We start from the raw sequence: 24,063 nt of genomic DNA on the forward strand, positions 1-24,063 counted from the left end.
CTTGATGCATTAGCTTTTCTGAAAAACATCAACATGATCTTTGAAAACTAAAGCTAAGAATTAATTTAATTCTTAGCCCAAGCCTGGATTATTTTTACTTCATTGCAGCTTGATTGCTTTTGTTGTTCTTTTTTTTTCATTTATGAATGTGAAGAATCTTTAGATATTTATGTTCTTTATAAGGAAAAGTTCTCCCAGACATTTGGCATTTCTCACTTTATCCCTATTCTTTTGACCCTCTAAGGTGTAGCTTTCCGTTGATCAATTTTTTATTTCTTATATATTGCCGGTTCTCTGTTTCTGTTTTCTTCCTTTGGGTGATTATTTACACATTTATAACTGATGCTCAGCTTTAAAAGTTTTTCCCCTTTTTTGAGATACAACCTATGGATATTTTGTACCTCTTGACCTAAGGACATTCCAGGTGTCCTCTGCTGCCAGGTGTCTGACTCTCCTGTCTCTCACAGTCCAGTTGTCTTCACTTATTAGTGTCTATAGTTCAATATACTCATTTATAGCTCATTTATAATTTACCAGCTCTTGCCCTTTTGAGATCAAGAACTCCAGTCCAGTTTACTTTGTGTTTGTTCATTTTTAATGAACTGATTCAATTCCTTCGTCAAGCCAGTGGGGACCTCTGCAAAATCCTATCAGAACCAAATGTAGTGCAGCATCACTTTCTGTGGAGTAACTGGCTATTCAATGAAGAAATAAGCACGCTATTGCATCTGCAGAAAATCTTAGCCTACCATTATTAATAGCATTTATTCTCCAAGCTCATACCAAGAAAGATAAGTCTCACATTGGGAGGCAGTGCTCCGTAATACCTATCTCTGTAATAACATAATACAGGTTTGGATGCTGCCCCTGATTCGGGCTATCCAGATTTCTAAGGATGGGTTTAATTTCTCCTCCCGTAAGCTGTGTAAGTGATAGGCTTCAGCTTCTCTGTATTCAGTGGGAGGGGAGAGAGAGCTCCAGGAGGTGATTCATACCATCCCCGGCTGTCTGAGATGGATTGAGTGAATCACTCTTCTGACATGCCCCTCTCTTCACTCACCAGGGAGGAAAGTCGGACAATTCACACGTAGACTGGAAGGTTGGCCGTAAGGTTGCAGCATTATGTGAGATGAATTCCACCCCAGGAGGGTGGTTAGAGCTCAGTTATGGTGTGGCTGTGGCTTGTGCAGGTGTGTTCGAGCTCAACTTACGTGAAACCATTTTGCTCTTGCACAGAGACAAAGAGCTCAGCCTGGGCTGCAAACTCCTCAGAGGATTTGATCACTTTAATGGCTAGTTTTGCCGAATGAAGGTTGCTGTAATTGCTTGCATCTAGCAACTCTAAGTATATTAACTTAAATTTAGCTTAAGAAAGTCTGCATATACTGCAGTCACACCTTTGACTGCAGTGACAACATGCCCTACAGCATTTCATAGAAAGGTTCCCAGCTCTGGTTCTTGGCCACTCCATAAAATCTTCAAAACCACAATGCACTGAACATCAAAACATAGTGAAAAGCTCTTCTTTTTTTTTTTTCCTGTAACCTGTTAAATGATGCAGTACCGATCCCCATTTTCAGAGCTGGGAGGATTTCAGTTTTAGAACACATTTAAAATGTATGCTTCATTTTTTTGTTGCTGTTGTGTATGTGCCCACAGCTAACAACAAATAAATGGAAAAAAAATCATGGAGTGAAATCTAATTGAAAAAGTGCCTAGAGTTAAAAACACATTGTTCCCTAATAGAAAAAAAAATGTGCAAATTTACCATTCCAGCATACTGGGATTTAATTTTGAGGTCTAAGCAGATTTTAGTATATTTAGATGGTAGAAAACAATGCTGGTTTTGTTTCTGTTTTACTTTTTAAAACATTTATGCAGTAATTTCCTAGTGCAGAAGAGACTTATTAGATTAGCAAGTAACCAGCTGATTAAATCACTTACGTTGTTTGCAAAGATGCAGCTCTGCTATTCTGTTGCTCCTTTAGTGTAGAACAGACTCCGCGCTCTCTTTCCTGGTTTAAGAGGACATCTCTGGCACTAATACTAACTTGAATGATTTCCTGCACTTGTTAACCTTCATTTTTCTTTGGTGACCGTGTTCCCTTTATCCTCTTACATGTTTGGCTGTCAACCCCTGTGTAACATGACTTTGATAGCTTCATCCTTCCTGTTGCCTGCCTTATGAGGGATTCATTAAACACAAGAGATCTTAGCTCCCGGTTCTTGTTTGAGGTGCAGAGGTTTGTTCCCACGGCACGTATTGCAATTGCAGGAAACACTTTTCTCAGCCTTGTTGTCAGAAAAGTTTAGGCAGATGCAGACATGCAGCTTAGACACTTCCTTCATCCTGGAAGACTGAAGTTTGACAATGTGGTAGTGTCTAGGATCTGAAATGGCAAGATTCAGGTAATTTTAATAGGAAGGAGTGGTCCCTCTGCATTGCAGACTGAGTGCTGTCATCACTTGTGCCTCCTCTATCAAACTCAATTTCCTTTCTTAGTGTATCAAGAGAATTTGCAAACACAGATTTTGCAAGGTGCTTATGTCAATAAAATTGGGCTTTGATTAATCATGAATGGCTAATTTAATTCCAAAATTGAACATCTATTCCTCAAAAATGTCTTTCTGGATAAATTTGACATTGTCTACATCCTTTGTGGTGGCTGCAGCTATCTGCTAAATAGAAACTGTGGTACAAAAAGGGCTGCTTGTGGTACAAAAAGCTACTGCTTGTGTCTTCTCCTGATCCAGTGGCCTTAGAAGTCACTGGGAAAGTCTCCCGTGACTCACACTTGTAACACTGAAGTCAATGATGTGTGTCAGATAGGAATATGGTTCCAAACTTGACACACAAAATGCAATTCTGGAGTAGGTGGGTTTTCAGTTAAAAGATTTCTATTGCTGAGATGATTGAAGATGAGCAAGCTGTATGTCCTCATGTGATCAAGACATGATCAAATACGTTAGTCAAAACCCCAAGAGGCAGGGTTGGGTGGTTCGTAACATAACGAGATATTCTCACACAGACCAGCAGATATTACAGACAATTGGCCCAACTGACTAAATAGGGCAATAGTGTGACAAATGCTTCCACCAGAAGGTTGGATCTTTAGTATTAAAAATGGGCATTATTTACATGATGCTAGTTCCAAATGGGATTCCATGCTCCATTCAAGGTTTCTGATGGCCTCTCTGTTCCTTGAGTGTTGAGGTTAGAGCAGATGCTCATCCTTTAATGGAAGGGTTTCCAAAATACTCATTATGGAGCATAAATACACTTGAAAGAAAAATGAAATTAAAGGCAGCCGGCAATCAGTTGAGTTTAGAACACTAAATTTCTGAATAGCCCAAACTTAGTTCAGGGAAGTTAAGTCTTTCACATAATTTCCACCAAAGAGATCATTGTTGAACGTTAGGCAGAGCTTCATGTATTAGCAATTGTGCATTTATCATCAGGTGATTTTTTTTATGTATAAAGTTACCAGCTTGACCCAACCCAGTACTTAAACAGTGCGATGCATCACATGTTCATTTAGTATGTCCTTAATTGTGCTTTCCTAGGTAGTGTTTTATGGAATAGGTTTTTAAAGCTTCCAATACTGTCTTTATATGTTGCAAGATTAGACATGAAATGTGAATGCTCAATAAATATATCTGATTTTTTGACCTTAAAGTAGTGGGTCAGACTGAACTGGCTTTAAGACTTACAGTGAAACTTAACTTAAATGAATTACTCTGTGGAAAGAATACATTTCAATGTCAGCTAAAATGAAAGACTTCTTTGTTTTATACATAACAAACGTGATTGTCATCTGTGCTTAGGAAAAAAAATAATCACAGATAAACTTTGAAATAAATGCTGTATTTCTATATTAGTTGTACAAATGCTAAACTGTCCATGTAACTTAGAGAGAAGATGTAATATGGAGGGAGGATGGAGTGTCAGACTGTAAATTCTCCTGATCAAGGGCTGACTTTCAGTTTGGGTTTGTGCAGTAGAAAGTGCAGTGTAAGCCTTGCCACTGAGGTGAACTTAAGCTACTGGGTGCAAAAAAGGGACCCCCAAGTCTAGATTCCTGGTCTCTGACTCCTTCTCTAGCCTTAATCTTGGTAATGAACAGTAACTCTTTAAGTAAAATGGAAATAACGTGTGTCTCCTTGACCAGTGCAACAGGAACCTGATCCTACAAAAAAGCACCCTGCTGCTTTCTCCCTCTGATTTCACAGTAAGTTGTAAACTTTCAGAATCAGGGTTCATTCACTGAAACACACTGCAGATTAATTTCATGGAATACACTATAAAACTACTCTTTAGTTTTGTTTTTTAATGTAGATACTGTTTCTGTGGGGTGTGACACTCATTCAGTAGTCCATTGTCCCCAGTCCATTGTGTAATGAGCATTGTAAGGGACTTCCCAGTTTATTGGACGAGTTAGCTGTTCAGGGTGCCTCACAGGCACATAACGCAAAGCAAATAAGTAGATAGAAGTTTAGATGGAAATAAGAATGATAAACTCGATCTGTGTCCTGTGTAAATGCAAAATACAGAAATCAAAACGGGAAAATTCCACTTCCCTCCATGGTATTAGTCATCGTGAGAGCCTGAATGCAAATATAGAACTTCAATTTATTAAGGATTTGGGGATCTGAAATGAATTGCAACAGGATTTGAAAAGCATACAAGAACTTTGTCGAACAGATTACATCAAGAAATATCGGATGTAAGTTACCCTTCAAACATTAGTTGGGAAAAGAAACAGAGGTGCAAAAGAGATGAATGTTTTTCTGGTATGGAAAACTCCAGAAACTCCAGTCTTTTACTGTTTGATAATATAATTAGCCAGTGTTTTGACTAGACTGATTTGATAATGATGCATAGAAAAGGGCAATTTAATCTTGGCACAGTAACTAGGAATGTTTGCCTCATTGCTTTCTATGTCTTAATTTCTACTTTAAATTAAATGTCTTCAGCTTCTGAATGTTTTATATTAGAAACCTTTCTTTACAAACCTTCTATTTTGAGCCACTAATTAATTTAATGCACAAGTTAGGTATATCATGGGATTGCAATAGATCAGGAACATATTTTTCTTCTCTTTCTGCATCTATAAACTCTATTAAAATACACGCAGACCATTTGTGCACCGAAGAGAACATACACATTTCTTGTTCCCTCTCAGATGTCTCTATTAACTTTTTGATGGTCCCTGTCCTTCTATTCCCTAAATATTTGCACTTCCATTTATTTGTACTTCATTTATCTTGTGTGAAAAAAACAAAAACAAAAACAACCAACCACCGTACAAATTCTTGCTTTAGGAAAATATCTTCAATGTCTGCTGATTGGAAGGAAAATTAACCCTGTATGCAAAGGCATGTGTTTTTCTTGCCAGTGCCTTGTGATCTGTGTTACCCTCACTCAGAAAGGTGAGGTGCCCACAGTTGTTAGTTCCATGTTCAGTCAGTGAGACTCCTTATAAATAATAAAATATCCGGAGTTATATTAGCTGTGGTGAAGGATAATATGAGGTGGAGACTGTTGGACTAGAGGAATTCACGCAGATACTCTCTGGTGGATGAGAGGAACAATAGGCAGATTTCTCTGTAGTTACCCATTACAGTTACTTTCTGACATTTCTCCTGAGCATCTGCTAATGCTGAGGGTTGTTGAAGTAGGTGGACCCCTGTTTTGGCCAGAATAGGAGTCCTCTGCTTGGATTTATTAGAATACTGTTCTCTGAGAAGCTTCGAGAAGACTCCACTTGGATGGTGTAGTTCCATCTGTGACTGCTCTTCCACCATGTTTGACCTCCTTGAGGTCAAAACAGAGCCTCCTATTTACTGCAAACTGGCAAAGTATCGAATCACTCCTTTTTGCAATAAACATGCCATTTCTCACTTTGGATTCCACAGAACTATTCTGTTACTTGTAAAGACTGAGCTTGAATGGAGTAATTTATCCACCTAATGAGTGCCAAACTTGATTTACCCTGGTGAGGACAAAAGTACTGGAGGGGGAGGAGGGTTTGGTCTTGTATTCCATCATCTGGGGCCAGAAAAAAATTGTATTGAAAGATTTAAAGCAGATGCAAGTATCACTGTACAGCCTTCTGTGTTAACTAGTAGGAGATTTCAGATGAAATAATAATGTTTATTCTTTTCTAGGGGATCAGTAGCCTCTTCAGTTCCTTAAAAGTGGTGCGTCTTCTACGACTCGGTCGAGTTGCCAGGAAGTTGGACCATTATCTGGAATATGGTGCTGCTGTACTGGTGCTGTTGGTGTGTGTATTTGGACTGGTGGCCCACTGGCTAGCCTGCATATGGTACAGCATCGGGGACTATGAAGTTATAGATGAAGTCACCAATACAATCAAAACAGATAGCTGGCTCTACCAATTGGCACTGAGTATCGGGACACCATATCGATACAACACCACTGGCTCAGGGCAGTGGGAAGGAGGACCCAGCAAAGACTCCTTGTACATATCCTCTCTCTACTTTACCATGACAAGCCTTACAACGATAGGATTTGGAAATATAGCACCAACCACTGATGGAGAGAAGATTTTTTCGGTGGCCATGATGATGGTTGGCTGTAAGTAGAATTTGGTTTTAATATGTTTAAGCAAAAGGTCGTTATGTAGCTAGTGTGATGGTTGCATGGCACGCTTGCTGTAAGCTCTCTTGACATCATAAAAAACCTGAAGTACCTGTAAATAATAATGAAATGAACTTGGAATTATTTAAACAGGAATTGAAATTGTGTAGTTGCTGAACATTTTCAATTGCTTGCGAGACTAAGTGTAGTACATACCTAAGCGTGCCCAATAACAATTTTATATTGAGTTCAGGGCCTCTTAAAGCTTTAAAGATAGCTTTCGTCGTGTTTGAAAGGTCTTGTCTGGAATTTGTTTAAAAATCACAATGTATATTCAAATTTAGGTAGTGTGACTGAGTTTTGCTTATAACCGTCGCAGGCTTGGAAATGTTTGAAGTTAGCCAATTCTCAAAACATTTAGTGATTCCATGAAGCGATTGTGTACTTTATGGAATTGGTTTGACTTACAACAAGTCCTGGTTTTATCTCCCGAATGTAGTGACCTTTGTCACCAGCAAAGCTAGAAGGGAAGGAAATCATAAGACATTATATTGCACCTTTTCTCTGCTTCCTGCTGTTTTGCAGCTCCGCTGAAATAGTCTAAAACCAACAGCGGTAAGGCACGTTTCCCATTTCATGGGCTACCAAGGTTAGATCACTGAGCAGCTCTCCAGGTTAACTAAAAGCTTCACAATATCGTAAAGACTGCTGAAGATGTTAATATCATTTGGGACAACTGTGTTTTCTGTTAAATAAATAAATCTCGTATTTCTCTAATGCTTTCTGTTTTCTGAGCTCCATACAAACACTAAGCAATTATGTAACAAGAGAGCAAACAAAACCTTTTGAAAAAAAGATATGCATAGTCTCTCTGATAATTATCTCAGCTAACACTTTGAGCTCATCTCACAGAAATACTAAACTATAAAAAGGAAATTTTCTTGCTACAGTTTTTCTAGATCTTTAGAAGATTAAAGCCATTTGTTTGGGGATTTTTAATGCTTTTTAAAAAGAGAGGTTGCAGTTTTAGGACTCTGCTTGCAGCGTGGTGCAATGAAATTTCTGCTGAACGGCATCTTTATGTGATGGGTTGATGTGTTTCAAAACATTTCTAAGTCCATAAAAAGCAAATGCCCAAGCTAGAGCATTAATTATCTCTTGCAGCTAGGCCATAGAAAACCTATAGGTGCTGATTAGCCATTTACTGAAACTGCTTTGTGGTATTTACAGAAAGCTGGGGATTTGGAGAACGAAGTGGATGTAGAACACTTTAAATACTGTAATATTTACTTCCCTTGTCTTTTGTGAGGACTTCTGTTGCCCTGCAGAGGAGGGTCCTACAGAAGGAACTAAGCAGCCATGGTAAAGGATTTGGGGTGGGGCGAGAGCCATAAAACCATAGTGAATAATAATAATATTAATAGCAATAACAAAATAGATACATGGTCTCGGTAAGTGAAAAGGAAATGGAACTTGTAACCTGCTTTGTATTTGTTCTAGATGGATCGTACTATTGCTTTTTCATGTCTGAAACACATGTTAAAGATGAGGAATACACATAGCAGTATCGAAGTTGACATTTAAAAAACCTAAGTATGTGCCACTGTCCAATTAATAGTTTTCATAAGTGTTACCTGCGTCTCAAATTTATAAGCAGTACCTGTAAGCTTAGTAGTTGGAAAATCTTGAGTAGGTTTTTAGGATTTTGGGCAAAGTCAAAAGTAGAATCTAAAATTTAAGAAGCATGGCAAAAAGACAGTTAAGTTGCTTATTGCATAAAAACAATGCCATTAAAATAAATGTGGTTTCTCATGTGAGTGGGGTGAAGAGCATTGTGGCATGCCGGAAGGCTACAGACAGAAGGAACTTTCTTTTCAGATTATTTCCAAGTGTAAAAATGTTTAATTATGATCAACTGGTTGAATCTTTTGCACACATATAAATGAAGATATGAAGATTTTTGATTTGTGCACATCATTATGATGACTGCTCCTGAAATCTGAAAGAGTTGCTCGGTTGGTTGAATAGTGGTTAGAAAGTATGCCAGCTTCCAAATGGATACAGAGCACGGGCTTTATACTTGTGATATTTCTGCAAAGAGATCAGACTTGCAGGATTGTATAAAGATGCTTTGCAGTGCCAGCTGCTGAAAACATGACAGTCTGAATGCCAAAATGGGACAGGAAAGCACAACAAATAGCCGATGGAAAACACAATTTCTCAGGCAATCACAGTGGCCAGTGAGCTTGGGAAAAGGATTTGGCCCCAAGAAAAGGTGTAACTAAGAACTGAAAATTACTCATTACTTTCAAAACAAGATGTTTCAGTTTTTCTTTTGAAACAAACATTCAGCAAAATTCAATTACAGTTCAACCAATAAAAAACTGTGGTCTCTGAACTGACTCCTATTATAAGCAGAGACAGACTGTGAAGTACCTTTGGTAGTTTTCCTGGAGAAGTTTGCTAATACCAATAGTTGATAGTGGCAATGTCTTTTCTAACAGACTGCGCCAAATAAGTGTCTTAAACTTAGCAGTGGAATCGGAGATAGTAATTCATCACAGCCCCAGCTGCCTATTCATGCAAACTGCAGATATGAAAGAAAATCTTCACTGCGTTGTCAGCTAGCAGCGGCTTCTTCTGCAAGCCTGAAGTTTCCTATTCACACTGGCAAAGTTATCAGGACCCGGGAGAAGTATTTGGAGAGATTTGCAAATCCTTCTGGTGGGCAGGATTGCAAAATGGTGTACTTGTTAAAAATAGCCAAATTAAGATTCTGTAGCTGCTGATAAAGCATTGCTCGGTGCGGGGCGGTGGCGGGGGAAACCCAGATGAATGGGGATGCTTTTCAGTTTGATTGGCAGTTTGTCATTCAGTTGTTCACTGAGGACAGAATCGGGTGGGATATTTAGACTGAAATAAATCACCTGTCTTGCAGGAGAGAGAGCTTTGAATAACTTAACCTCATCTTGTGGAGCTTACTTCAGATTTCTTTTTTGCCTCACTTGCTTTTTCTTGGTGTCCAGTGCTGTTCAGCAATATTTTTTCTGTTGCTTCTTGACACTTGAAAAGCTAAAAATAGCAAACATAAAGCATCCTATGACAAGGGAGCAAGGTTTTTACAAGGGTTATTGTTTAAATACCTATTCTGCATTTGCTGTCTAGAGTTGCTGAATATGCATTGAAAATCTGATTTTTATAGCTCCTTTTGTGTTGATGTAGGTAATTTCGTCCCCTCTCTGCACAGAACAGAACAAATAGGTAGGTCTGTCAGATCCTTTGAATGGACCAGGAATTGTTTATCATTCAGGAAGGACCATTCTTGTAAACCTCTCACTGTCTTCTGTCAGCTTGCAGCCCCTAGCAAGAAACTCAGGCTCTGCTGCTGCGTGTTGCTCTAGCTCAGTCCGCAGGCAGGCTTTAGGCTTCTGCAGCACAGCCATAGATGCAGATGTAAAACTAACTGGGTTTGTGCCTTTCACAGAAAAGGAATGTATTAAGAAAGAAGCCAGAAAGATAGTTTTGGTTTGTACACCATTACTATCTTGCAACTCGGCACAGCCAGGACTTCAGTAAGCAGAAAGTCTGCAAAAGGGAAAAGGCATTTTGGGGAAGGTTGCAATACGGCAGGGCAAAACAACTTGCAGAATTCAGGAGAGATGGGGTTTTCTGCAGAAAGAAGTGTGAATTTTCAAACGACAAGAGTTTGTGTACTGCTGTACACCTTCCCTCCTGTGCTTCCACTGGGAGAAAAGTGGCCAGCTTTCCAGCTTGAAGCTCAAAAGGTCTCTGATCCACTTCTGCATGCTTCTTGCATAACGTGGAGCAATCGGTTTGCCCCTGTCCATGAGCAGCAATAAAATTGCTCTGAAGGTCATAGAGCAGATTGCAGAGTCAGTCTAGCCCCATAAATATGGCATTTACTTGAGTTTATTTGTCCAGCTGAGTGGGCCCAACCCAGTGCGTGCTTAACAGAAATCCAGTATATTCCACTGGTCACTGAAATGCTCTGATGATCTTTGCTGCAAGAGAAGGTCAGAACAAGATATTGAAGGCAAGAGTGTCAATGAATGTTAAATACTTCGCTGTTTCTCAGGATGTGAAAGTCCCAGAAGGATCTCTTAGTCATCCATCAGTCCCCAGAAGAGCAGAGAAAGAGTGCTTCGTGGTTCTTGCTTTAGGGAGATACTTATGTCTCATATACATTGCTTGCTGTGGCGTCTGTTTACTTCCAAATTTATGGGGAGGTGGTTATGGGGGAGATACTATTTTTCAATGACTGATTTTAAATTGTGTTGAATGCAGGCTTGTTAATTCAAATGGGTTTTATGTACAAGTGGAAGAATTTGTTGTGGTGATTGTATGGGATTCCTTCTCTGGAAAACTGGTCATTTCTGCCAGGTATTGGAGCAATTTCTAGACAGCTCCTTCCAAAACTTGGTTTTTAATTTCATGGCTTGACATGCTGACTTCTTGTTTTTATCTTAAAAATACTCAGGATGATGATTTACAGGTTGGGAAAGAAAACAGATGCGATTGCTGTCACTTTGACTCCAAGTTGTTATTGTTCAGGGAGAGCTGATGAAGGATAGCGTCGGTGGGTTCCTGCTCTGCTTTTAATTTTACTAAATGGAGAGAACAGGACATGCTCTTTCCTACTGTGATGGCGTGAGATGCTGTCATCCTAGCTACCTCTGGTTCTAAAACCTCTCCATGTTGGGCGAACGATGCTGAAAGGCTGCTGGTTGCTCGTGGCACCACCCCTTGCTGCTGCTCAGTTTTGGAGTTGTGACATGGACTGCCGCAGACTGTCAGTCATCTCTCCATTGATCTGCCAAAACCTAATTCATTATTCAAGTGGGTTCTTTCATTGTTCAAGTAACATTTGTCAGTTCCCTGCCAATATATGGTAGTTAGCCACTTGAGTGCTGTTTGTGTGAATCATGGAGGTTTATCTAGTAAATTTGTTAAGCAGTGGCTAAGCCCACGCACTGACACAACAGTGTATAATTGTAGGAAAGCGCTTGTCTGGCAGACTTCCAGACAAGCAATCCCAAGAGTCCATAGGATTTAATTTTTGATCCTGAGGAAAATGTATGTGTAAGATAGCACCTTCTAGCAAAAATCATTGCTCGTAATGTAGATTAAATCATATTTTTCACAGCAACAGATAGTAATGTGAGAAGGCTTTACCTCTGTAGGAATTCATAGGCTTGAGTGGTTAGCTATGGTTGAAATCCAACTCTGCTCTGAGGGTGTCCTACGAAAGTCAGTCCTGTGTAAGGGCATTTTCTTTTCGTGCGGAGATGTGGGATATGGGAGAGACATGGCTCTGCCCTACCTGTCCTGGAGCCACAAAAGGGCTTGACCGCTTCAGCAGCAGAGGACTTGTGCCAATTTTTGTACTGCTCCTTACAGTTTCTTAAAATGTGGGCCAGGGGGGCAGGAGGGGGACGATGACACATGACACGTATCTCATGGATCAAGGGTATGGCCCCCCTACCAAGCTCTTAATTGCTTCAGCTACTTACAGATGTAACCCCCAAACTGCGTTTGGCAGGTGGGGTTGCAGGATGCTTCCACAGCAATCGGTGTGAAGTGGGTGGAGAGCTGGGTGGCAGTCTGCACGCCCTGGAGGCATTGCTTGCAGGTTATTGACAGGTTGGACTTAGGAAAGTCTTGAATGTCCTATGGAATTTGGCCCAGTGAAGGAGGGATGAAACAGCTTCTCACTTCTTCGTGGTCTTCTACATGTTACAATATGAACCTACTACATAGTTTGGAAAAACTGCCCCGATCGAGGCTGCTGAGAGGAGGGCACAAGGATGCTTCCAAACTAGGAGCTCTTCTGTGTGCAGCTGCTTCCCTCCTGCCCCTCTGCACAAGCACGCACCCACCCGGAAAGGCTGAAACTCAGCTGTGCATTAATAACTACGTCTCAAAGACAGAGCATTTTATTTAGGGGTGCTGGAGATTGTCTGGAGGAGATCATTAGTTTCTAATTGCACTTCTAAGAGATGTAGGGCTAATGGAGGAGGAGGTGTTAATGTGGCGACTGCCTTACAGTAAAGAACTGCTTGACCCAGAGTGGTTTTAAACATTGAGACAGGGTGCCAAAGATTTTCCCAGAAGGGCTGATTTGGGTGTATTTCTAGCTGTCTTCTTCTGGGCAGGTTCGCATTTGGCCTCTTCACCAATATCGCACTGGATGAAATACCAGAAGTAAAGCTGTGCATCACTCCTACCTTTTGTCTTTGAAGTGAGTGTGTCTTGATATTTCAGAGCTTGAAGGAAGGTTCTGAAAAGGTGGGAGGACACCTAGAAGACTAGGGGTAAAGATTTCTGCACAACTGAGTCAGTGATACAAGTTATAAGTCGACCGGGACAAATTTATTAGTTTAGTATTTCAGATGAGGCAATGAGAAAGGTCATAAATTCTTTAACATCCAAATCAGGAGAGAGTAAAACTGTTTATTCACATTTACCCATCAGCGCAAACCGAAGGAAGTGACACAGAAAGTTACATGAAGTTGCCTTGTAAGTGGAAATTTTGCCTTTTGAGTGCCATTGAAAAACCATTTTGACGCTCTTGGATTGCTGAACCATAGTCCAAGTGCTATCAGCTCTGCAAAGCAAGGGTATGAAGATTTTTCTGTGATATCTTTTGAATATTGGCAATCTCAGTTATGTCTCACAGCTGGAGCAGATGAAGTGTTTCCAGGCAGAGTATTGGTGTTGGCACAGCAAACCGAACTCGGCAACCTTAATATTCTCTGAACAGCTGCATGGAAAAGGCTTAGAATATAAACGTTATCAGTAGCCTACAGTAAAAAACAAGTTACTCTGAGGGAGTAAAAGATCTTGCATCATCCACTTTTTCATGAAACTTCAGTCTAAGAGTGAGATTAGGGTGGATATAACAAAGGTAATTGGTAGAAGCACCATGGGGGGCATACGCACCTTGTTTTGCTTTAACTCTGACATGGCAGTAGATTTTTAGATATTCAGGTTCTAGTTTATAGCAAAACCATGTGTCTTTATATAAAGAGCTTTAAAACTGTAAAATGGCCTCCTTGGGAAGCTTTATGGGATTTTTTTTTTTTTTTTTGCAAGGTTATAGCTAGCGTGTGTTTATATAAGCTTTACTTTTATTATCATTGGCTTGATATGTTTAAATGAATTTATGGTATCAAGAGAGATGGGGCAGTGAGTGGGAGAGGTAAGAATGAAGAAGGAAATGTTATTTCATGCTATTGAGCTATGTTATTTAAAACAACTGAAAATTGCTATTAAATAAATGATATGTAAATGTGGAAAATCAACCTTTACATAGTGTTCTTGCTCACACGCAGTGCAAGCAACCACCTGAGAGGGTCCCAGAGGGATTATCAGGTTGTCCTGGATTACTCATAACATCTGTATCTCTTAGGAAGCAAAAAGTTTTAATTAATCCAACTAGATCGGCAAATATATTGGACTACCTCACAGCGCAGAGCGGCTTTATAGCGTATTGTGCTAGAGGGATAAACAAATCTTAGATAAAAGATAACCCCCAAGGTATTATTCCACTTGGAGGAAGGGGCTAGGGAGATTGTGCGTGTTTTTCTGTTCTGAAGTTTCAGAAAGCTGAGTGGTCTAGGCCTGTGTCTGCTCAGAGATCCTTGGAAATCTGCAGGGCTTCATTTTGTATACTCATGAGATAGTATTACCTGTGTGTGGTTAGCATTCAAAAGGGAGAATTACCCAAGTAAGTCAGGGCAGTTACCCTGGTAGATCCTGCCTGATTTCAGTGGAGCCCTTCTCCTCAGGGGGCACTGCTTTTCAGTGGGTAAACCAGGTATTTTGTCTTAAATCTCCTTAATATTGGCCTAGCTTTACTTGCAGACAAGTGCTATGGCTCATCAACCAGAGTGTACAGAGAGTTCTTAGGATGGGGAGTGGAGTGAGGAGACAAGTTGGTTGAGGAGGTGTCCCGCTGTAGAAAATTTGAATCATACCAGTGATTCGGGCCTTAAAATATTATTTTTTTTCAGGTCAATCGAGAGATTTCCTTGCCTAAATTTTGTTAGTTTTAATTTCAGAATGGAAAAACTGTGACATCATTACACATCCAAAGAGGCTGATGGAGTTGAGGGTTCTGTGTTGTTTTTGTGAAAGAAATAAAAAGCCCAAATCTCTGTGAGGTTTCATTATTGCACTGCTGCCTGTGGTGCTGCACTAAGAGATATCCGGTAATTGGATAAAAGACGACAGATACTAGTTCTTGGTTTCTCATTGCTTTGTTTCCGTAGGTCTGAAGTAGTACAATGTCATGTTCCTCTTGAAAATACTGAGAACACTGAGGACTGAGCCTGCCTGTGTCTCGTCTTCATTCATCTTTTCTGCAGCTTTTTCTGCAAGAACCTTAGTAGAATCAGGGAAAATTTTCTGCTAGTGGAAGCGTACCCTACGTGGGAGTATGACTGCAGGTTCCTTCCTAAAGAGCTTTACCCCTTTCCCTTCAATTTTGGGGAAGGACAGATTAGGACCCAAAATGGCATCTCTCCTCTAGGTACCTGCTGTGCATCCCTGCCAGTGCTGAGTCAAAAAAAAAAAAAAAAATCCAGTTGTGCTTCACTAGGAATATTATCATCATGAATGATTAAAACTAGTTTTCTTCCACTGGCCAGCAGCCAGCATGGATTTGCCAAGATGAGTTCATGGCAAATTAATCTGATTTCTTTCTTTGACAAGATAACTGCCTACTGAATAAGGGGAATTTAGTAGATACAATATATCTGAACTTTTTAAAAGGCTTCTGACACTTTTCTACATAGTGGTCTCATACCAAACGAGTGAAAGATGATCTCAACACAGTCATAACAAAGTCGGCGATAACTGATTGAAAAATCTCTCTCAAAAAGTAATCAAGGGCTTCACTGTCAGACCTGGCGGGAATTGCCAGGGAAGTCTTTGCCCCGTGTGTGATTTTATTCAACACTTTCATTAGCAGAGTTGAGTGACAGAACAGAGAGAGTACATCGGGAGAGTTACGGAAAGGGTTGCAAGCGGTTTAGATGACAGCATCAGAATCCATAATGACCCTGATAAATTGGAAAGGCGGCCTGAAATCAGCAAGGTGAATGTCAATAAAGGCAAGTGCAATGCACCATGCGTAAAGAGGGCAAATCAAATGTGTAAGCGCAATATGGGGAATAACTGGCTCTGCTGCTGTGAGGCTGGAGAGGACCTTGTAGGAAAAGGGAGGGGGAAATGATAGGCAACTGCAGACTGAATGTAACACAACAGTGGGCTAAAAGCTGTAAATCTTGCTCTGGGAGGTATCAGGAGTAATGTCATAGGCAAGCTGAAGGAAGCATTTACTCTGCTGGGATTAGGGCTGGTGAGGCATCTTTTTTTTTTTTTTTTTTTTTTGAGATCCATGGCTTTAAGAAATCTGTAGACCAGCTGGTGAGAAAGGAGATCAATAAAAATCTCTTGCAAGACAGGATCTCAGGGGAACAGTTGAAGAAACTGCCTTTAGTTTAAGCTGATGGAAGGTGAAGCGGAACATGAAGATTGACTTCTACCATGGGAAGGGTGTGCTTGAAATGGGAAAAAATGTTGGTCCTCTGTGTTTTTTGAAGGGAAGTCAGGTCAGTTAGGAGGGAATGAAAGGCCAATGTTGGAAACAGCTTTCCAACATCAGTCCACCAAAACTTTTCAGCTGTGGCTGGATTCAGACCGTGGACAAAGCCATGACCAGATTTGTTAGACTCCACTTCACTGATGAGTATCTGTCAGGCTTGTTCCAGGTATCCTTGCCCCTGCCTCAGTATGGCAGTTGGACCAGGCAATTCCTTGAGGTCCCTCCCAACCCTACATCTCTCTGATCTTGTGGGGACAATGAAGTACAGCTGAAAAACCTCTTTTATGTATTAAGCAAGACAAAGCTAGCAAAGCTCATTTCCTGTAGATAGTTGACGATCCTTTAAAATTTAGTGATGTTTTATGGTCTGTGATGTAGTGGCTGCATGTTTGCACTGCATATTCATCATAAATCACTTCCATATTTGAACTATAAAACATGCATGCATGTGCTGGTGTACAGTCATCCTGGGGAAGTTCAGCTTCCCATGGAAATGCTGTTATCATCCCAATCGTGAGAGGCTTTGGGAGATGAATGGAGGTGTCGAAGACTACAACAAAGCTTCAGTGGATGTTTCTCTGAAGTTGAAGGGCTGCATGGTAGCATTCATATTCTCTAACATATTTGGAAGGCATTGTCTGGAGCTGACGAATCTTGATTCAATTATTTATTGAAGAAGAACCTGTTCTCACTGTGGGTCTGAATCAAATCAATCTGCAGGAAACAGAGGGAAATTAATTTCAGTAGAGGAGTTTGACTTTTTTTGGCTTTAAAAGTTTTTGTTAGTTCTCAGCTAAATGTTCTTGCCTCAAAGTTTTCATCAGGACTTTTTAATTAAGAAAATAAAGACACACTAAAGAAAGATAAAATATTGATTTTATCTTGGAAATTTTATTTTCCCCCTCTTTTTTCCTGTCTTTATTCCTTTAAAATATTTTTTTTAAATTCCACATCTTTTGGCATTACCCACTGGAAGAATAGTAGAAGGATGGAAGTAGAATCTTCCTTAAAGATTGAGAGAAAAAAAGAGATTTGGGTGCAATTTTCTCATTTTTTAACAATTTCTCTCATTTTCCAGGAGGGAACTAAACAAACAGATAAAAGAAAAAAGGCCATCAGATACAAAAAGATATTTTTTAAACATTGAAAGATTAATAAGCTTTTATCTTATTTTGTCTACATTTTTGTTGCATAACAACATGAAGGATACTCTATTAGAGCAGCATATTTAATTTCTTCTAAAGTATGTCATGAAAAGTAAAGCATATTTCGAAGCCCTATTGTGAAGCATAATCAGAATTGAAATAGGATGAAGTTGATGGAAAGGGGGTTATAAATATCTGCCATTGATTTCTGCACGGTGATGTGACAATTAGGGATGGGTTGGAGGCTGAATTCTTCTGCAGGAAAAAGCCCAGCTGTATAGAAATGGCATCGTATCAAGTTCTGGGTCAGTCTTTTCTCAGTGGTAGATGGTCAGTTTTGAGGTAAAAACTACTTAAATTGAATCTTTCCTGAAGTTAGAACAGTAGCAGTCATATCTGTGTCTCTTCAAAATTTGTGTTTGTGTATGCCATGCCAACAGTAATGGTAGTCACTAGGGAAAAATTGTAATTCTCACAATATATTGGCAAGGTTGAACAGCCTGAAAGCATCATCAGTCATCACACAGACAAACATTATCTGCCTTAGGATGAGGTGTTGCATCCTTTAAGTCTCATCTCTCTTGCCTTATGTGTGATCGAATGTCGTTAGGTTAAAGGCTAGGAGGGTGGAGCAAGGTGTGATGAATTCTCACCTGTTTTTTAAAAGCATTTAATCAGGTCCTTACATCCTTCCGGAACTGGGACCTTAAACCCGTGGTGTGTTTTAAGCACTCGAATAGTCCCACTGACCTCATTGTTGCTTAATGCGAGCTTACCTTTAAGTGATTTTCTGGCCATGAGCCATAATGAAGGGAACATTTCTGACGTTTAAGGTTTATGGGTGGATCTTCCAAATAGAGTTAAGAGGGAATAAGGAGGCTAAGTCCCATTTGAAGGTCGCTAGGACTCATGTGTAAAATTCATGTAGACATATTGTAAAACCTCAAAATCCATACCAGCCAGGTCTTATGTATGGAAATTATTTTTTACGTGATACCTTTGAATGATCATCTGTTTGGAAAAGACATGGGAACACTGTCTTTGCTTTATACGGTGAAAGGACTAGCTTCATTTGCCCTTCTTCTTCCCCCTGAGCATTTTAAAGCACAAAATCTGATGGATGCTCCCACTCCATTATTTTTGAATAGGAAATTGAGGCATAAAGGTTACTACTGTGCCTTGTTAGTGCAGACATTTCCTGCCCAAATTGATAGTCCACCTTACATAAAGGAAGTGTAACTTTCTAGTTAATCAAACACAATCTTTCAAACACAATCTTTCTGCATTAGCATTTAAAAAAACAAAAAAACAAAAAAACAAAAACAAAAACAGGCAAGTCAGTAAGGTGAGAAAGAAGTTCAGAAGAAAGCTGTTGGCATCAGTGCTGTATCAGAAATATTGAAAGGACTGGAGGATGTAAGTCTGAAATGATTAAATGTGGGTGAAGCTTGGTCATGCAAGAAGGAGCTTGTAATCCTATCTCCTTGTCTGAAGGTGAATGAAGTGAGGGAGGAGAGAAGGGGAAGGCAAGTGTGTGAGATGCCTGCAATACCCGTGACACAGTCACAGCGCTTGGAGGCCCTTGGCCAACCTTGCCTTTCCCCATGCACAAGATCTTTTTAGCAGAGAGGTCTGTTTAGTGACATGCAACACTCTTGTGTGTTCTTGCGTGTGAGTGATGGTGTGTTGAGCCCTATCATATACGTTTCGGTTGCAGCAGGGGCTGAAAGCTGGTCCTGCTGAGAAGCAAAACACAGGTGATCCTGCTGGTGTCTCATGGGACCTTGTGGGAGTTGATGTGGTTGGTGCTGCTGAGCTCCTTGTCGCCTTGCTGTAACTCGGGCAGGAGCAGGCGGGTGCCTGTGGTTGCACCCGTGTCGAGGTTGCACTGCTGTCTGTTCTGGGAAGTCAAGGACTAACGTTGGCTGTTAGATGGGATTTTAAATGGCAGAATTAGAGACGTTTATCTGAAGCATTAGTCTTCATTTCAAAATAATAAATCTTCATTGGCAGAACTTCCTTAATATTTTTCAGGGGTCATAACAGATGCGCATTATTTGTGTTGTGCTGATGGGCTTTGCAGCAGGATTACAGTTTTAGGAAGCTACTGACTTCATCGATCCCACAGCCTGCTGTGGGTATTTTTGAAGAAAGTTTTTTTTCCCAAGCTTCAGAGTGGGGTCCAGCACTGCAGCTGTGTTACGTATTCTACCAACTGCCAAAGGAGCAATCTGGGAAAGCACAAGCTAAAATCAAGTTGCTGTGTAACCTGTTAAAAAAAACCCCAAACCCAAACCCCAGGAATATCAGAGAGTATTAATGAATTAAATCCTGAAGTGCTTTGCTAAACGGAGGACTTAATGATTAAGTATTGGGGGTCTCCCAAGCAAAATGCTCTCTAGCGATCTTAGGAAAGAGTGAGATTCAAACTCCCTTTGTTACAGACAGAATAGCAAGAAAATTATTCATATGTTTTAAACATGGGTGTGTTTTTGTTTAAACGCTTCTTATAGGCAAGAGGAGCCATTAAAGCCATCTAAATGTTTGCAGTGTTGTAAGGGGTGATTAGAGGCTTTGGAAGAAGTTTAATGGAAGCTGCATCAGTATTGAACACCCACACAAGCACACAGTATAGGAGGGATAGGAAGCTGAGCTGAGCAGATTTGATCTAGCCTAATTAGTCAGGTTGTTGTTGTTGTTTTTACAGTCTATTATTGATACACAAACACGCTGTTGAAGAATTAGTAATCTAAAACATTGCAGTTCATTAGAGTTTTTAGTGGTGCTCTAATAGCCACGCTCCATCTGGATGATAATAAGAAATAATGGACCGTAGAGAAGTTATGCATCCTCACCTTATAATCCATTTTCAACCATCTGAGAAAGCATCAAAGAGGATATTTGCTGAAATATATCACTTTGTGATTATAAATTCAAAGGGAACAGACAGACTCCTGTGTTCTGTATCTCTGCACCAGATATTTAATCCTTTCTTCCTTTGCATGCTGGACATATATTTCTAACCAAATTTGTATTGTGGATAAAGGCGTGTCATTGTGTCAATATGACACAGACTTCTCTGCAGTGGCATGACACTTTTAATGCTTTTTATGTTCCTACAATAAGAATGTCAAAATGAATCAGACTTTCTCATAGTTTGTTGACTTTCAGATTATAATTGTAGCAACAAAGTGTCTTCAGGTATAATGGCAACACATGGAGGTTGTTAACTAATGTGTTTTCTGTACACGAAAAGGAGGAGTCAGTTGTTGTCTCTTTTAATTGGTAGCGTTTAACACAGGAACAAGAACTTTTGGATAGAGATGTCTGAAGGTTAAGACTCTGTCTAGGAATGTGAAACCTTTAGTTTCATTTCCAGATCTGACATTTGGTAGAATTGTGATCTTTGGCATCTGATAAATTTTGTGGTTCTTTTTTCCTCTCCAAACCTATGCCTGATTTATTGGTTTAAATGTTAAATGGCTCAGGGCAGGAACTCCACATGTTTTTGTACAGTGCCTACCAAACCACGTTCCAAGTTACAGGGAGCCAACAAAAACAACTGAAAATATTCCAGGAGTAACAAAAAAAGTAGCCTGACTGCACTGAATTAGTCTGAATTTCTGTAGTTGACTCCACATAACTGGTTCAGACCTCGGGTTAAATTCAAAGAGTGTGGGAGGCATTTAATTTTTACCAGTCTACAGTTTAAAAGCTCAGGTGAACGCAGAGGTAAATGGAGGATACTGTCCATTGCTATGGCTGATCTAATAGCCTGCAGTCAGGATATTCCATGATAACCACTTGTTTTTTCTTCTTCCCATAAAGAACAAGAAACCAATTTAAAATTCTCACTTTTTCAAATTTTGATGAGTTGTCACTGGTTTGAACTGTTTGCATGAGATTTCCTTGGTTTCTTGTTCTTGTAACCTGTTTGTCTCAAAATTTTGGAGTAACCTTAAGAAAAAAGCATAGTAAATTTCATTCTACTGTAGATGAACAAAAATGTTATTGTTTGAATGCTTTTAATATTGAAAGGTTATTTTCAAAGTTTGTATATATGTTTTATCCTAATGTGATCAATAATTGCACTGAATTGAGGCTCCTGCCTATGACTGTTGTTACTCTTACACGTACTTCCAAAAATGAATGAAAAAGACTGCGTTTTTCAGGTGTAGCTATAATAAATTCATGACAAACTTATTTTCCCTCAAATTTCCTAAAAACATTCACCTTGATGTTGGAAAATATCAGGCCAAAACAAGTTATTCTGATGAAAGGAAGAAAGTTGAGAGTGGGAGGTGAAACTCTGTCTCAGCTGGGGAATGCACTGTTCACTCTGCAAATAATATTTAACTCCCTTTCTTACTCCAAACTAAATATCCTTATTTTGGTAAAAAAAACCCAAACATTAAATATAGATTTGTGAGACTTAGTATTACCTTATTCCATTTCCTACCCCAAGTAAAATTTTACAGTCAGCTTTATATTTTTAGTATTCTCTTTAATTGTTTTTTGGTTCCTTCACATTCAAGACACCTAGCTAAAAATATCAAGAAAGTTAATATCGTGGACAGAAGATTAGTTAGGAAGAGTGTCACAAAATGAGGACAAATCCATTTCTTAGGTTGTGACCCTATAACTTCATTTTAGAAGCCAGTATAAAACAACAGACTTTACTAAATTCTGTTTAGGCAGTCTGGGTATCTGATATGTTTGATTAAGATGTTTTGACAATTATCCCATTGTTATCCTCATGACTTTATGTTCATGTGATGTTTTTCTTGAAATGGTTTCCACAGAGATGGTAATTAATTTTTTTCCTAGTCTTTTCCCCCGAAATTGCTGACGTGGCACAACTGTTGACCTGGCACGGAGATATGTAGTTATGTACAGATATAATTGGAATAAGACATTCTGTGTTGTCCCAGAGTAAAATCCTGACATAGTTTTTCTGCTTCTTTCCATGCAACCAGAATGTTACCCCTGTTGTTTTGACAACGAGGGGAGACCTGCAGGATCTATAGGCTCAACTATGCAACAATATGTCTTGCTCATACTAATTTCAGCTCACTTTTCGTGACAAGGTAGAGCGTAGAGCGTGGAGCGTGGTATCTTGGAGGTTGATTTTCTCATTAAAACACGGGGAAGCTTCAGCCCCCATCTCCTTTTTCTTTTCTTCTTTTTTAAATGAAAGCCAAGCTGGCTTGAGTCAGGGTGTGCTTAACGATGTTGAGATGTGAAAGTGACTACCTATCAACTCAGAGTTATTTTTTGTGGGTGGTAGTAGCATCTATTTGTGTAGGCAGAAAGTGAAGCCTGTGTTGCGCATCACTGTATTATATGGTATTGTAAGAAAAATCTTTTTTTTGTTGTTTCATTATGAAATTATCCATGCCATCCCATAACATAGTGGAGATAGCATGTGAAATAATTGCTGCTAATTAAGCTTTCCTGATTTAAAACCATTTCCATAATCTAATTAGGCTATGTAAGTAGCTGAGTGTTGTATGGGATAGTTAATGAAAATATTTATAAGCCTGGATCATGGTGAAATTAGAAAAGGTTGAAATTAATTATGGTCAGGAATTTTTCCTCCTCTTTTCCAACCCTGAGTATATAAATGGACTGGGATGAGGGCTGGTGATGAGGTTTGTTCCCTGTGTTTCTTCATGCTACTAGAGGAGAGATTTTCTGCTGTCACCTGAAACACTTATCACATCAACAGGCGTAAGTATTTTCTTTCCTTTGGGAGGTTAGCACTCTGTGTTCTTTATGCAGGATAAATAAGCTTTTTCACAGAGTTATGTTGTCAAAGTCTTTAAGTACAGAATATTGGAGACATTTAAAAATATATTGAAAAAGCACTTTGAGCCCATTTCATAGCAGTCATTCTGTTTGCTTCTGCTTTAATCTTGCCCATTTTTCACTGGAAAATCTGATGCATACTTTTCCCACAAAAAGGACAGGCTCCCACCCTTTCATAATCAGCGTATACATGACTGTCCAATAACCAAGCACTTAGTGAAGAGTGCAGCAAACTTATTTCAAAAAGCAAGGTGTCCCACTTGGCAAATCTCTAAGGATTAAGGAAATATAAGAAAGTACCAAATAGCTGTGCTAAATTCTCTGAGAAGGAGGATTCAGTTTGCCTCTTCCTTCCAGCAGTTACATCGGCAGAGCTCATTTCTGTGTGCTTTGTGTTGATCCTGGAGATTTCATCTGTACAAAGGATCTCCAGACTGCCTTGAGAAGGCTTTGTGTGCAAAACCACAGGCAGAGGTGATCCAGGGCAAAAACGGCAGACAAGTGTGGTTCTCCTCATCTGGACTTTGTGGACGAAGAAAGGCACAGATTTTGGGGTGTCAGTAGTAACCTGGGTTCATGTTAAAACCTGGGGTGAAATGGGAAAGGCCTTGGGCAACCTGGGCTAGTGGGAGGTGTCCCTGTCTATGGCAGGGGGGTTGGAACTCCATGATCTTCAAGGTCCTTCCAACCCAAACCGTTCTATGGTTCTGCACAGGTGGCTTGTTTGCAGTGGAAATGTCTTCATGGAAAGGACAGTAAACTTTTTTTTTTTTTTTTTTAATTTTAGGTCTTGGAAAGTTTCTGTAAGTGAAAGGACCAATATAGGCAGATTCAAAATGTTTCATCTGGACTTTTTATTCTGTTAGTTCCTTTATTGGCCT

At 39.7% G+C, this 24,063-nt stretch overlaps 1 protein-coding gene across 1 annotated transcript in view; it reads left to right on the plus strand.

The window, feature by feature from the left end:
• The window catches only part of KCNH5 (potassium voltage-gated channel, subfamily H (eag-related), member 5), a 150,464-nt gene that overhangs the window by 41,317 nt on the left and 85,084 nt on the right, over positions 1-24,063 (plus strand). Inside the window, exon 6 of the mRNA XM_009891202.1 lies at positions 6,169-6,598. Within this exon, the coding sequence (XP_009889504.1) occupies positions 6,169-6,598 (430 nt within the window). The remainder of the gene's footprint in view (positions 1-6,168; positions 6,599-24,063) is intronic.

This window comes from Charadrius vociferus, unplaced genomic scaffold (assembly GCF_000708025.1).
Source record: "Charadrius vociferus isolate BGI_N301 unplaced genomic scaffold, ASM70802v2 scaffold308, whole genome shotgun sequence".
In the NCBI taxonomy this organism is placed as follows: Eukaryota; Metazoa; Chordata; class Aves; order Charadriiformes; family Charadriidae; genus Charadrius; species Charadrius vociferus.